Source organism: Polistes canadensis, unplaced genomic scaffold, assembly GCF_001313835.1.
Source record: "Polistes canadensis isolate GaletaPanama2010 unplaced genomic scaffold, ASM131383v1 scaffold_33, whole genome shotgun sequence".
In the NCBI taxonomy this organism is placed as follows: Eukaryota; Metazoa; Arthropoda; class Insecta; order Hymenoptera; family Vespidae; genus Polistes; species Polistes canadensis.
In genome coordinates, this window is record NW_014569580.1 from 551,374 (window position 1) to 564,745 (window position 13,372).

General features: G+C 30.6%; 1 protein-coding gene across 1 annotated transcript; it reads right to left on the reverse strand.

The window, feature by feature from the left end:
* Positions 1-404: 404 nt before the first annotated feature.
* LOC106784341 (putative uncharacterized protein DDB_G0271606) lies at positions 405-13,324 on the reverse strand. Its single transcript, XM_014743765.1, has 3 exons — positions 13,285-13,324; positions 12,402-12,541; positions 405-2,704 (listed from the first exon to the last, which is right to left on the reverse strand). The coding sequence occupies exons 2-3, from the start codon at positions 12,510-12,512 to the stop codon at positions 851-853; spliced, it is 1,965 nt and encodes a 654-aa protein (XP_014599251.1). The 5' UTR covers positions 12,513-12,541; positions 13,285-13,324; the 3' UTR covers positions 405-850.
* Between the last annotated feature and the right edge of the window lie 48 nt (positions 13,325-13,372).

The following is a 13,372-nucleotide window of genomic DNA, read 5'->3' on the forward strand; positions in this document are numbered from 1 at the left end:
TTTGTCGGGGAAAGTTTATTTACAGTTGGAGAAGCGATTTTCAATATCGAACGCAACGCGATGCACGATTTCGTGGAACCTTTTAATCCTTGAAAAAAAAAAAAAAAAAACAATAAAAAAAGGAAAAGAAAAAGAAGAAGAAGAGCACGTTATTTCTTATCTCGATGACCTATTACTTCGAACTATAATATATGAGCTTGCCTAGTTAAATCGAGGCTAAAAAAAAGTGATATATCTTTTGCTTTATCGATTTAAAAAACAAAACTTTGATACGATTGAATAAACGTTACTCTTCACATTGGAATCATTTTCTTACGTATCTCTTTTCGTTCATTTTTTGTTTGCTTTATTTGTATCCTTATTTTGTTTTTTTGTGTTCTTCCATTTAATAGAAAAGAAAGATAAAATAAAACAAGAATTAGATATGCGTGTATGCAAATGTATAAGTAAGAAACAACTTATTTACAAAATTTGTTGTGTTGCAATGTAGCGTGAAATATTATAGCTTAACACACGTTTTGCATAACTCATTACTATTTCTTTTCCGATATTCGCAATCGTAATTTAATTAAATACGATTATGTTCGTTATGGGATAATGTTCACTTGTGAAAAATAACGAACAACAACCTGAGCTGACGAAAGATCGTTTTTAGCGTCACTTATATTATAACAAATTTGTGTTGTGTATTGTTGAAATATATATATCTATACGGAAGAATGTGTGTAATGAAAAGATAAAGAAATAAAAGAAATTAATATGATAGTGACAGAGAGCTCGACATAATTAATATCGTCTTGTAGTAATTTACATGACTCGTCTGGATCTTTCTTCGTTATAATCTTATATTTCACGCATTAGCGGGAACTTTGGCGACAAATCCGTTATTAACACGGTTATTCGTAGTAAAATGAAGATTTTTATTGGGTATGGCACCCACGTTTAATGCTAGAACTTTAGAAACGATGTTTAAATCTTCTTGACCACCAGAACCTTCAGCATTACCTAATTCACCAGCGATACCTGATTGATAAAGAAGATGTTGGATTTGTTTTGCTGGTGTTTGCTGTGGTCTTGTTTGTCTATATTGATTGTGAGTGTAAGGATTATAGACGAAATTAATTGGATTTCTTTGAGGTACGCCAAAAGTAAAAGTATTCCTAGTCGCTAATGGTTTCTCATTAAAGCCAAAATTACCCACGGAGTTGAAAGCTTCTTGCCTGTTAAATCTCGTTGATGCTGCCACGGGTGGTTGTTGAAAATCTGTTACGGGTCCAAAGCTCTGGTGTAATCTTTGTTGTTGTTGCTGTTGTTGCTGCTGCTGCTGTTGTTGTTGTTGTGGTTGTTGTTGACGATGTTGTTGAAATCTTAGTTGGTCTTGGAAATTGAAAGGAGGTGGAACGATAATATTTGGTACTTCTAACGAGACACTGGGTTGTAAACGAACGTTGGATTCTGCCGGTGTTGGAATATTTAAGAGATTTGTAGCCTGTTCAAAGAAACGATACTTTTGTTGTTGTAATGGTACAGGTTGTTGTTGTAATAGTACAGGTTGTTGTTGAAACCGTAAGATCCGTGAGTCCTCGAACTGTTTCAATCGTTGTTCCTCGAATTGTTTCAATCTCTGTTCTTCCAATTGCTTTAATTTCGCTTGTTCCTCGATCTGCTTGATTCTCGCTTGTTCCTGAAGATAATACTGTTGTTGTTGCTTTTGCCTAAGTTGTTGTTCGTAAAGATGACGTTGCCTGATAAGAAACTGGGTTTGTTGAAGCTGCTGTTGTTGCAATTCTTCCAACTGTTTTTCTAAAAGCCTTTGCTTAAATTCCAACTGTTCTTGCAAAGTCAATGCCTGCCCATCTCCCGTTGGTTTAAAGATAGGTACAACGCTTTTAGGTGCACCACTTTCATCTTGTTGAACGGTAAACGCTGCCACCAACGGTGCTTGGAATATTTTAACCTCTTCAGATTTCTCTATTACTTTACTACCATTCATTAAAGTGTCATTTATTTTAGGAGAATCCGTAGGACTAGATGCCGTTGGTTTTGGTAAAGGTAATGAATTAGCTAATGCGATACCGTTGCTAGCAACACCAGTAAGACCTTCTGTTAATTCAGTCAATGGTTTTAAAGTTATACTATCTACTTTGTTAACGTAAGAAACATAAGATTCACCGTTAGATTTCTTCGTTTCTAATTGTTCCATCTTAGGGCCAACCTTTAATGCTTGATTCTTATCAGACATAATAATATTCTGAACGTGGAAACTTCTAGCATCGTTTCTAGTAGCTTTCTCGATAGTCATCGAAGGTGAACTAGACATGATTACGTATTTATCCGTTTGAACGAAGCTTGAATTTTGAAGCTTATCCTCGCTGGGTATTTCTTCATCTCCGGGAAAACCATCGAAGGAAAAACTTGATTTTTGAACGATGCCGATTTTTTTATTTAAATCCTTTTTCGAAATGTCCTGGAATTGATTAGACGTGTAGGCTTGTGCGATAGGTTCGTCGTTGTTCTTCCTTTGTTCAACCGATTCCGCTTCCAAATCCGTTAAAGCCTTTAACAATGCTCGACGTAAATTTTTATCCAATTTCATTGCCGCTGCTGGAACGTCCAAATTACTTTCGGATAAATCTGCAACATCCTCGGCTGTCGATCGATGATCAACCGACACCACTGCTAAGCCAACGATCACAATTGCTATCTGCAACATCGTTATGGTTATTATTATTATTATTATTATTATTAATGTCTTTTCGCGTTGTAGTTTTTCTTTGATTACATTAGTATGATTTGTAAGTAACCTAAGGCAATTTTCTCTTCCTAAAAACCACATTAAAACACCCTGACTTTCCTTTTAAACGCGTGAACAACGCATTTTACATGATTACGCAATAGGTGTGTACGTGTTAGGCATGACAAGTTTGTCGTATAACCCACCAAACGAGTGAAAATCTTACGCACGCATCTTACCTATCTTTCTCGAATTAATACCTAATCAAATACTATAAAATGGTATTCATTTCAATCGTAAAAGGACTGAAATGAGATAAGAGAAAAAAAAAAGCATCATCGACGTTAAAGATTTCTACGTTGGAACGTGAACGAAGTAGGCTCGAGATAAAGAGAAACACGCATAAATAAAATATTATTGATGCACGTTTTCTTTGTTAATTATTCAAACATAATTAATATAAATATACGTAAATATATATATATAAAAATAGAAATAATACATATTAGTCAAAGTTTATACTTTCTCGTAGTCACATGTTTTTCAACATTATTAAAATTTGTTGATTTCAAATAAAATCTTATACTTTACACACGATAAAACGTCTATTTTACAAAATTGTTCTCAGTAAGGATTCGGTTCTCCCACCGTCTTGTAGGTGAATTTCGCACGTTTCTATAAAAAAGAAAAAAAAAAAAAATCAACTTACTGAAACACGACGAGAACTTTCATCCTGAGAAGTGAAATTATATCGTGAAATCAGTTAACGGAGACCCGGATGATCAACGTAAGAATTAATATAATTTAAATCTCTTCGCGAATAAACACTTCGTGGTTTTCGGTTGATGATAATCCGTATGAACATATTTTTCGAGGTAAAGGAAAAAAATTGAAGGGGAGAAGAAAAAAAAAGAAAAAGAATTTCTTTTCAATAATATAATAGAGCAATCGTTACCATTTGAAGACTTCGTCGATTATTAGCAACAATTTATAGGATAATTTTCGCGGTGTTATAATCGTCACGATAAAGATACTTATTTCCCTATCCTTCGGTATAATCATTTCCCCTAACCGCCATATAATTAGATCTCCATTATACGTACGATCAACTATAATAATCGAGATAATTATTAATAAGAACAAATTAAAAAAAAAAAAAAATAAAAGGAAATACTCTCGTTTAATATTTCATTTTCTGTGATTACATTAACGTTCTCCTGTTATCGGTTAATTTCTAATTATTTGCAATTAAATGTCTGCCATTTGTGAAATGTATTTAACAAAAAAAAACACGCGCGCGCGTTTATTCATAAAATTTAATAAAATTGATTTGATCTTTAGTTCGTGATATTAACTTTAGCACGCGATCAATTATCATAATTTACTATATTATAGTAATTAGATATCCTACGAGGATGAATATGTATATATTTCAATATGTTTACGTATACTTTTTATTCTCAATATTTTTGTTCGTAGAAAATGATAACCCTTTTTCAAAACGCGAAATAACTACGTACAGTTAGCGTAAAAAATATTCTTACTGTAAGCATTCATTATTATTTTCTCCATTTAACTCGAGTATTATCCTTATTTATATAATTTAAATTCGATGATTTTTATTACAGAAAAGTTCACACACACACACAAATATATGTGAGTTGAAAAATTTTTATAATCTAGCTTAGAAACAATTTCTTTTTTTCTTCGATCAAAGTAACTTACTTTTGTTTATATATATATAAAAATTTTTTATAATATTGAATTCTTTTAATACGACATTTATAATAATAAGAATAAATGTCAGAATATTTTTCGCATATTGTATAACTGTACAATTCCGTGGAGAAAAAAAAAAAGAAAAAGAAGTTGACAGGATCGTTATTGTTATTTCAACGAATAACAGGTATAAGCCATATTATTCTCAACGCAACTACGGTAGAAGAAAATATCCGCTGACATTTACAAAGAAAGCAAGCAAGCAAGCCATAAATGCGAATATGCACCACACCCGTATCCTACCTCGCGTAAACAAAAGCAAATACTTTTCAACATGATACATGCACACGTGTGTACATACGTGGATGAAACGTGCCGAAGAAATTCGTGAAGTTTGTGTATTCGTGCATATAGATACATAACTTGAAAATTAACGAACTTCTCTCTCGTTTCTCTTATTGCTAATAAGCGTGAAAGCATTTACGTATGGTGTGTACACAGAACGTATGTGACCGTAAATGGTTATGAATTATTGTGGGAATTACATATGTCGAAAACGGACAAATTTAATTGTTTTTACGACATAAACTAATTGTTAAGAAATATTAAGAAATAAAAGCGAACCGACAAATAATTTACTATAACTTTTATACACAAGTCTTTTGTAAATTATTTTATTATTATTATTATTATTATTAAATAAATAAATATATTTCGTTCAAAATTATAATATTATATATATTTATAAATATTTATGCACACACACACACACATGTTATTGAAATTAAAATAAATAAAAAAAAAAGAACAACCTATGTGTGACTTTCCTATTGTAAATTGAATTGGTCAAGAAAAAAAAAAGAAGAAAAATCAAAGTCGGTTGTTTGAAACATTGAATGAGTACAAATACATCATTGAGAACTTTCTAAACGACCAAATAATTTTACAAGTATCTTCATCTCGATTGGTCCAGTGTCCATTAATTTCGATGAAGCATACACGAGAGTAGGAAAGAAAGAGAGAGAGAGAGAGAGAGAGAGAAAAGGGGCGGAAGGGGGGCCGAAGGGAGGGAAGGTTAGCGCAGGTGTGACGCTTTTCTCTCTCTTTCTCTCTTTCTTTCTTTCTTTCTTTCTTTCTTTTTCATGTCCACCGTGTGCACTTTCGGCAATGAGTTTCACTTTCGAGAATCTTAGCGAAGAAAACCAGACCCCGCGACACGTGTTCCAGGCTTACAAATTATCTTCATGCAAATTGTCTTCTTCCTGTATTTCGGCCGATAGAATTCATAATGTCGAGATGTCATTTGCGAAATGTTTAATTAATTAACTACACACCATAACCTATCTCGCACAAAATATCTAGATATTTTCTTTTTTCTTTTTTAACTCGACAATATATATAAAATAACACATATTTTTAAGTATAGAAATAACGTATGCATAAATTTTCAATCTAGTCGGTTCTCTTCGTGATTTCTCTTCGTAACACAGAGAACGATGATTCTCCCATTGGTTAGGATGTTTTCAAAAAAGTAGAAAGAAGAAAAAGAAAAAAGAAAAGAGAAAAAAAGAAATTCATTCGAAGTAATTTTTCTCTCTCTCTCTCTGTATCGTACAACTTAAAAACAAAAAAAAAGAAAAGAAAGAAAAACAAAACTATTATAAAATCTAGAAATTTCATCGTCTCTAGTGTTCGGTAATAAAAATTTAACATTGTCGTAGTATCTATCCACGCCGCTCGTTATTTTCGATAGGAGGAACGGAAACTTAAAAAAAAAAGAATATACTCACTTTTACATAAGACGAGATTACCTAAATCGTAGAAGATTCCATTTTAGATGGGGAAACATCAATTTGTAATATCCTCACGCGATATTTATCTCGAGAAGGATCGAGAATGAGGGGTGGAGGAGGAGGAGGGGGCACGAACATTCGACAAAGACATAATGCACTTCCGGAAGTCGATGAACTCAATTTTGCCGGATTTGCTCGAACGGCATCGTAAAGAGTTCTTCTTTTCTAAGATAATAGTCAGATTGCGTCAGGTATAGGTATGTATATCTATGCCTTGTTCTAAGAACAACAACAACCAACAACCAACATAGAAACAGTAGAGGTTCGTTAACGAACGATCTTTTCGATGCAATTAAACTGTTAGAGCTGTTGGGATCAATGACCTAACAAATAATTTATCTCGTGTTTGAAGAACTCTTGGGCCTACTGGGTTTCTTCTATCATCTAATTCACCTAATATTGGTAATTTTTCTATCTTCTCTTTATTCATTCATTAGATTACAATCAAATATCGATTTATTTGCTTTCTAACGATATCTACTTTCTAACATCTTTTCAATCTTTACTATTATTATTTATTTTTGTCATACATACAAGATATATCATATTTATTTGAAATCATTTGAAATATTTCGGATTATTATTGATTTATGAAAAACACGATTATATATATAGGATTATACGAAATCTGTTCATTTTTTTGACAAGATAAATTACATCATTTATATGTTAATTTTTTAACGACACACACAATAGATAATCTATAGAAATCTCTATAAGAAATTTCTATTAATTATTAAATCACGCAACAATCTCATTAATTTTATTCAAATAAAATTCTCTAATCGTCTCTAATATTCGAAATATAATAAAAAAAAAAAAAAAAAAAAAAAAAAAAAAAAAAAAAAAAAAAAAAAAAAAAAAAAAAAAAAAAAAAAAAAAAAAAAAAAAAAAAGAAAGAAGAAAAAACTTTCTAAATTATTCTACACGAAGTATATATATGGTATGTATTAGAAGACGTTTCGAAGTGGTTTGACGTTTGAAAAGAATTTAACGTTTAGATATTTAAGAAAAATGATTCCGTTGAGATGTCGTCTCTATAATTAATAAGAAAGAAATGATGGACTAATTTATATGTGGCGTTTCGATATCGAAAGGATGGAATGTTGTAAGATATTATCTAAAGAAACAAAAGTAAAAGAAAAGTTATGAGAACGAAAAATGAAATGAAAAGAAAAGAAAATAAATAAGAAGATAAATATTAATAAGAATACGAAGATGGTGAAGAGGAACCTTCAATATGGAGAAAAGAAGCAGCAGCAACACTTTCACTCGCATGAATGTCGAGTATTTCTACTCACTTGAACTTGCTTCTCCTTAAACTAAACTAGAATTCTTAAATCGATTAAATATGATAGAACTTGAATTTTTTTTTTACAAATTTATCCTTTGTAATAATATGTATCTCATTCCACGAATTGACGTAACATTTTACAATTAGAAACAAAACGAAACGAAATGACCAAAAAGAAAAAATTATTACAAAATTTGCATCTATTTATTATAGTTAATAGACCTTGACCAATTCCTTCTCTATTTCATTCGATTAACTTTCTTTTCAACTGCTATACTTGAATAAAATATATATTCGAGTTAATCTCCACGGTAGTGATGGGTATTCGTTAAAATTTCGAACGAGTCCTTGGAAGAAATGCGGAAACGGCCAATGACGCGTGAAAGGAAAATCAATCGAGTATAATCGATTCGATGTAATATATTACTTTTTTTTTTTTTCAAACATAACGAAAAAGTAAAAAAAGAAATTTAAACAAAAAATATAACAAGGATTTGCGATAATGATGATAATGATTAGTATTATCAGATTTTGATCGTTCTTTCTTCTTCTTCTTGTTTTCTTTTCAATCGAAAATACATTCGAATTCGAAACATTTCTATATTAATACTTCGAAGATATATGCGAAAACGCAAAATCTAAATTGTTATTTATGCTTAAAAAACAAAATCAATAAAAGATATTTATTCAAATATCTAATAATATGTAAAAGAAAAATCAAAGATTAATAATAATTAATAAATTATTAACCTTTTGTTTAGCAAAATACTTTCTTTCCAATTAATATCAAAAATATTCTTTCCTCCTCTTCTTTTTTTGTTTTCCTACAAAAACAAGCAGATGCAATAATGCATTTTAAATCGATGCACTCAATTAGACTCTCGGATTGATTTTCATTTCGAGGAGGAGTCCTTCGAAGAAATGCGGAAACGTAAATGATACGTGAAAGCGGGAATGAAAGAAACAACGTCGCCAAATATGTCAAACAAGCAGCTCGATTATACAACGAGTCCTTGGCGTTGAATAATGCACCATGAGAGTGAGAAACAAAAAATATGTCTCTCTGCAGACACACACACACGTGCATGCGTGCATCTGAAATGTAATAGTAGATAAGATGGAATATACGAAGAAGGAAAAAAAGAAAAAAAGAAAGAAATAGAAGTAAAAAACGAAGAAGAAGGTGGTAGATAGAGAACCGGGAGGAGGATTGAAAGGGGTGGAGAGGAAAGAGGACAGGAACGAATGCAATTAAACGCAACGTATGCTCCCGCTACGCGTCGTATCATCCTCAGAGTATCTCAGAGGAGTGAAAGTCGGCGAATAACGGGCCGCCGACATGCCTGACTCTGAGTATCGTGATTACTTCCAAACGATTTTACATATATACATATATACGTACGTACAAATATATATATTTACGTCCCACACGCGTGAATCGTAAAATCGTTTTCAACTGATAATTATTATCAACGATTAGATATACGATAAAAAGAAAAAATCTTAAAAAAAATTAATGAATTTTACTATAACGAATTGTCTATGTTCTATATTGAAAAAGAACAAAATTAATCTAAAAAAAAGAACGGTATATATTAAATAAACTAGTTTATGTATAATATATATTATATTAAATATTTATATTCCAAAATAACATATTATTCTAAATAGTTAAATGACTCGATTTAAAAAAGAACCCTTTATATATATATAAACATTTTCTATAAGTATAGATGAAATATAGATAATCCACATTCCCGTTTTAATCTATCGATTAACGTATATGTGTGCGTGTAAATATACGTGATACATAGAAATGAAATATGGACTTTAGTTGTAGGATTATCTTCTGTTTCAAAGACTGGATTATCCTCATCGTGTCAAAAAAGAAAAAGAAGTATTTTTTTCTCTCTTTCTCGACAGTTCGAAAAGATGCCACCTGCTTTGGGTTCATTGAACTTTCAGTTAAATACACGCGAAGACTTCATCCACGCCCAATTCTTCAGGACTCTCGTCTCGTATAAATCCGATTATAAAATTACTTTCTCTCTGAATGCGGCTAACGCATGGGAGATCAGAGCTTTGAGCGAAAAAAAGAAAAAAAAAAAAAAGAAAAAAAAGAATTACATGTACGATGATGCATGGAGTACTAAAGTTCGGTACGTTAATTTGAAAATTGAACGTGATTGGTCGTTTATTAAAATATGACTTGTCCTTGTTCTGAATCTAACGGGCTTCAAAGTCAACGGTACCTGCAATTCAATGTGAACGAAACCTGTTTTAAAGGAAGATGAGAAGATCGATTATATGGTTATCTATATATATATATATATATATACATACATAGATATTTGTAAGCGTGTAAACACGTGCCTTACTAATATCGCTTTTTCAACAGGTTGATCTTTAATCTATTGCTTCTTGCTTTTAGACATAAGTGAATATTTCAGTAATAGTATATAAACTTATTAGAGAATAATAATAATTAAATAACACTAGCATAGATTGATTTTAATTGTTTCATCAAAATCCATATTTTATTTTATCTCTCAATAATAATTAGAAATAATTTCAATTCTCTCGATGAAAAGATAAAATAATTAATAAAATGCAATACTATTAAGAGAGATAATAATTAAAGAGTATAAAATATATATAATTAATCGGATTAAAAAAAAAGAAAAAAAAAAAGAAAGAAAAAGAACGGAATCGAACCGAGTGAAATTCAACAAAAAAAGAAATAATTCCCCCCCCCCTTTCCCATTCTTTATTCATGTTATTCATATATTATGATTCATGGTTAACTCGTTATAGATATTAATGAATTCAGTTTCGTATTCCATTGATATACATAAAGAGAAAGAGAGGATAGATTATGATTTGTCTACGAAAGCGAGATGAATTTCGTTTTACTCGTCTTTACTCGCGTGATCTTTAATTCTATATTAATTTGCTCGGTAGAACGATTTTATAATAAATGTGATAATTAAAAAGGCGATCTTAGAAAAGCACGCGTGCGTGCCACATGACAAGTGGGCCATCGAAACTTGCGAGAGCAAACTGCAACCTACTACTACTACTACTACTACTACTACTATTACTACTACTACTACTACTACTACTACTATTACTACTACTACTACTACTACTACTACTATTACTACTACTACTACTACTACTATTACTACTACTACTCGCGTGATTTACTCATGAAATTCACGACCAATTCCAATGATAAACGAGTTCATTACCACCATCGTGATATGGACTATAACTATAATAAAACTAAATTATACACTCGGATCATCTATTCCAATGTTTATTTTATCTTATTTTCTCTATTTTACAAAAAGCGTATATAACGTTAAACCGTTACAATGAAAGCCAATAAATGTGTTAGTGTGTCAAATTATCGATGAGAGAAAACGATAAGTATCCTTGTGAAAATAATAATAATAATAATAATAATACAAATTATTATCCCATTATTAATGTATTTTTGATAGCTACTATGGTAAATAATTTCAAAAAGAAAATTCATTGTTCTTTTCGTTTTCTTGACGACAAATCTCAGATAATATGTAATTTAAAAAATCGCAAAAAATTAAATAACAAACGTATTGTTATCATCATCATCATCATCAACGTGTTCTTCTTATCCCCCCGAAGATCTTAAATAATTTATATATCATAGAAAAAAAAAATTAGATTTATGATAATCGTGGAAAAAAAAAAATGTACTTCCTTCGTTATTTGAATGATACTTTCATCCTTTCTTTTTTATTTTCTTTGAAATAATGAAAGTATTTGTTTCCATAAATATGTACAACCACTGACGATCGAAATAAAAAGAAAAGAAAAGAAAAGATAATATGGTTATAAAGGCTTATTTCGCGACAAACGATTATATTTACAGGATGCTACTACGTTTTCACTTTACGTAGCGGAACCGTCGATACGCGAACAAGACAAATCGGCCAAGCCGGTTAAAAAAGAAAAAGAAATAATCGTCGACGATCTCTGATTAAAAGGGCATGAGAAAAACTCGCACGTATACATATATATACATATATACTTTTTATATACTTTATATATATATAAAGTTTATACTCTCGGGAAACTCGGAAGAAGAAAGTTGCCACTGAGAAATGCCTAATATTTTCCTACTTTTGCTTCTCATCGTTATTAAATAAAAACAAGCAGAAAAAAGAAAAAAGAAAGAAAGAAAGAAAAGAAATATTAGAAATCACGCATGTGATATGATCACACATGAGATAATAATATATTTATTTTGTTCTCTTTCTTTTTGTTATTTTGTTTTGTCATCTAATGAAATATAATTAAAAATTACTCAAACATTAGTGCATACTTTATATCGATATTTATCGATATAGAGAGAGAGAAAGAAAAAACGAAATTTTTATCGAAATCATATAACAATAACGTTCTATTTCTTTCTTTTTGTTTTTTTGGGAAGGGAGGATGGGTTGGTGTAGGTTTCTATTTAAAAATAAACACATATAATCTTGAAATTTTCGACAAAATGATCAACACTAATTCATTAAAAGTCACTTGGTGTATAACCGATAATCGAAACTAATTTCACTGTCACTTATGATCTCACAAAGTGTGTTAATTCAACGAGAGGGAAAATAAATAAGAAGGAAAAGTTCATTAAAAGTGTTATACGTAGATAGAGAAATTAATAATAATAAAAAAGAACGAGAAAAAGAAGAAAAAGAGAGAGAGAGAGAGAGAAAAAAAAAAGAAAAAGGATATTTTGAATTAGTTTTGTACTCACCAAGCGCATGATGCTGTCTGTGCCTATGCTCGTCCAGTTCTCAGCTTTTACTCCGGAGATGATCTCCACGCAGGTAGCGCACGATAGTTTCATGAAAGAGGTGGGGTCCATGTATTATACCATTATACACAAATACACATCTACAAGTACACATATACATATATATATGTGTGTGTATATACTTATGAGAAGAATCAACGAAGATCAACTTCTTTCGTTCGATCTTCGACCATTTTCGGTCACTCGTGTTCTCTTGACCTATTTCTACTAATTAATGATTTATTTTATTATTTTCTATCTCTGTCTATCTATCTATCTACCTATCTATCTATATCTTTCTTCTTTATCTTTTTATATTTAAAAAGGAACACAATAAAGTCAATTTCCATACTCTATATTTTCTACTCTATAAATTGTGGGTGGTGCCAAAGGTGAGGATGGGGCGGGGCAAATGAACCCTTTCCCTTGTATCCCCCCAACCCCGAGGAACTTCTTGGAACGAATGGACAGTACATTTATGTTTTAATGAAAACTCTATCATAAATCTTTTTTTTTTTTATATTTATTAATACGATACATGTCGATTTTCTTTTTTTTTTATCTATACCGATAATTTTATTAATGTCTCGATTATTGTCTTCTTTTATGTCGTCTATATCGAGAATTGATCTTTTAAATTAATATTATTAATCAAGAAATATATGAAACGTTATATTGAAATTCTTCTATAAGATTGGATTTGTCATTTAACAAGGAAGAAAATTGTTTAAAAATATTTGTTACATCTTTTTTTTTTTTTTTTCTCTGTTCGAATGAAAATGGGATTACGTTATTTGAGAAATAAGGATTTATTGAATTGTAGATAAATAACAGATAATATTACACAAGTTCAAAACAGGTATATCTCGTTTTGTAGATTTTTAAATGGCGCCTAAAACAAAACTGACTTGCGCTCTCTGGCGATCGAATTT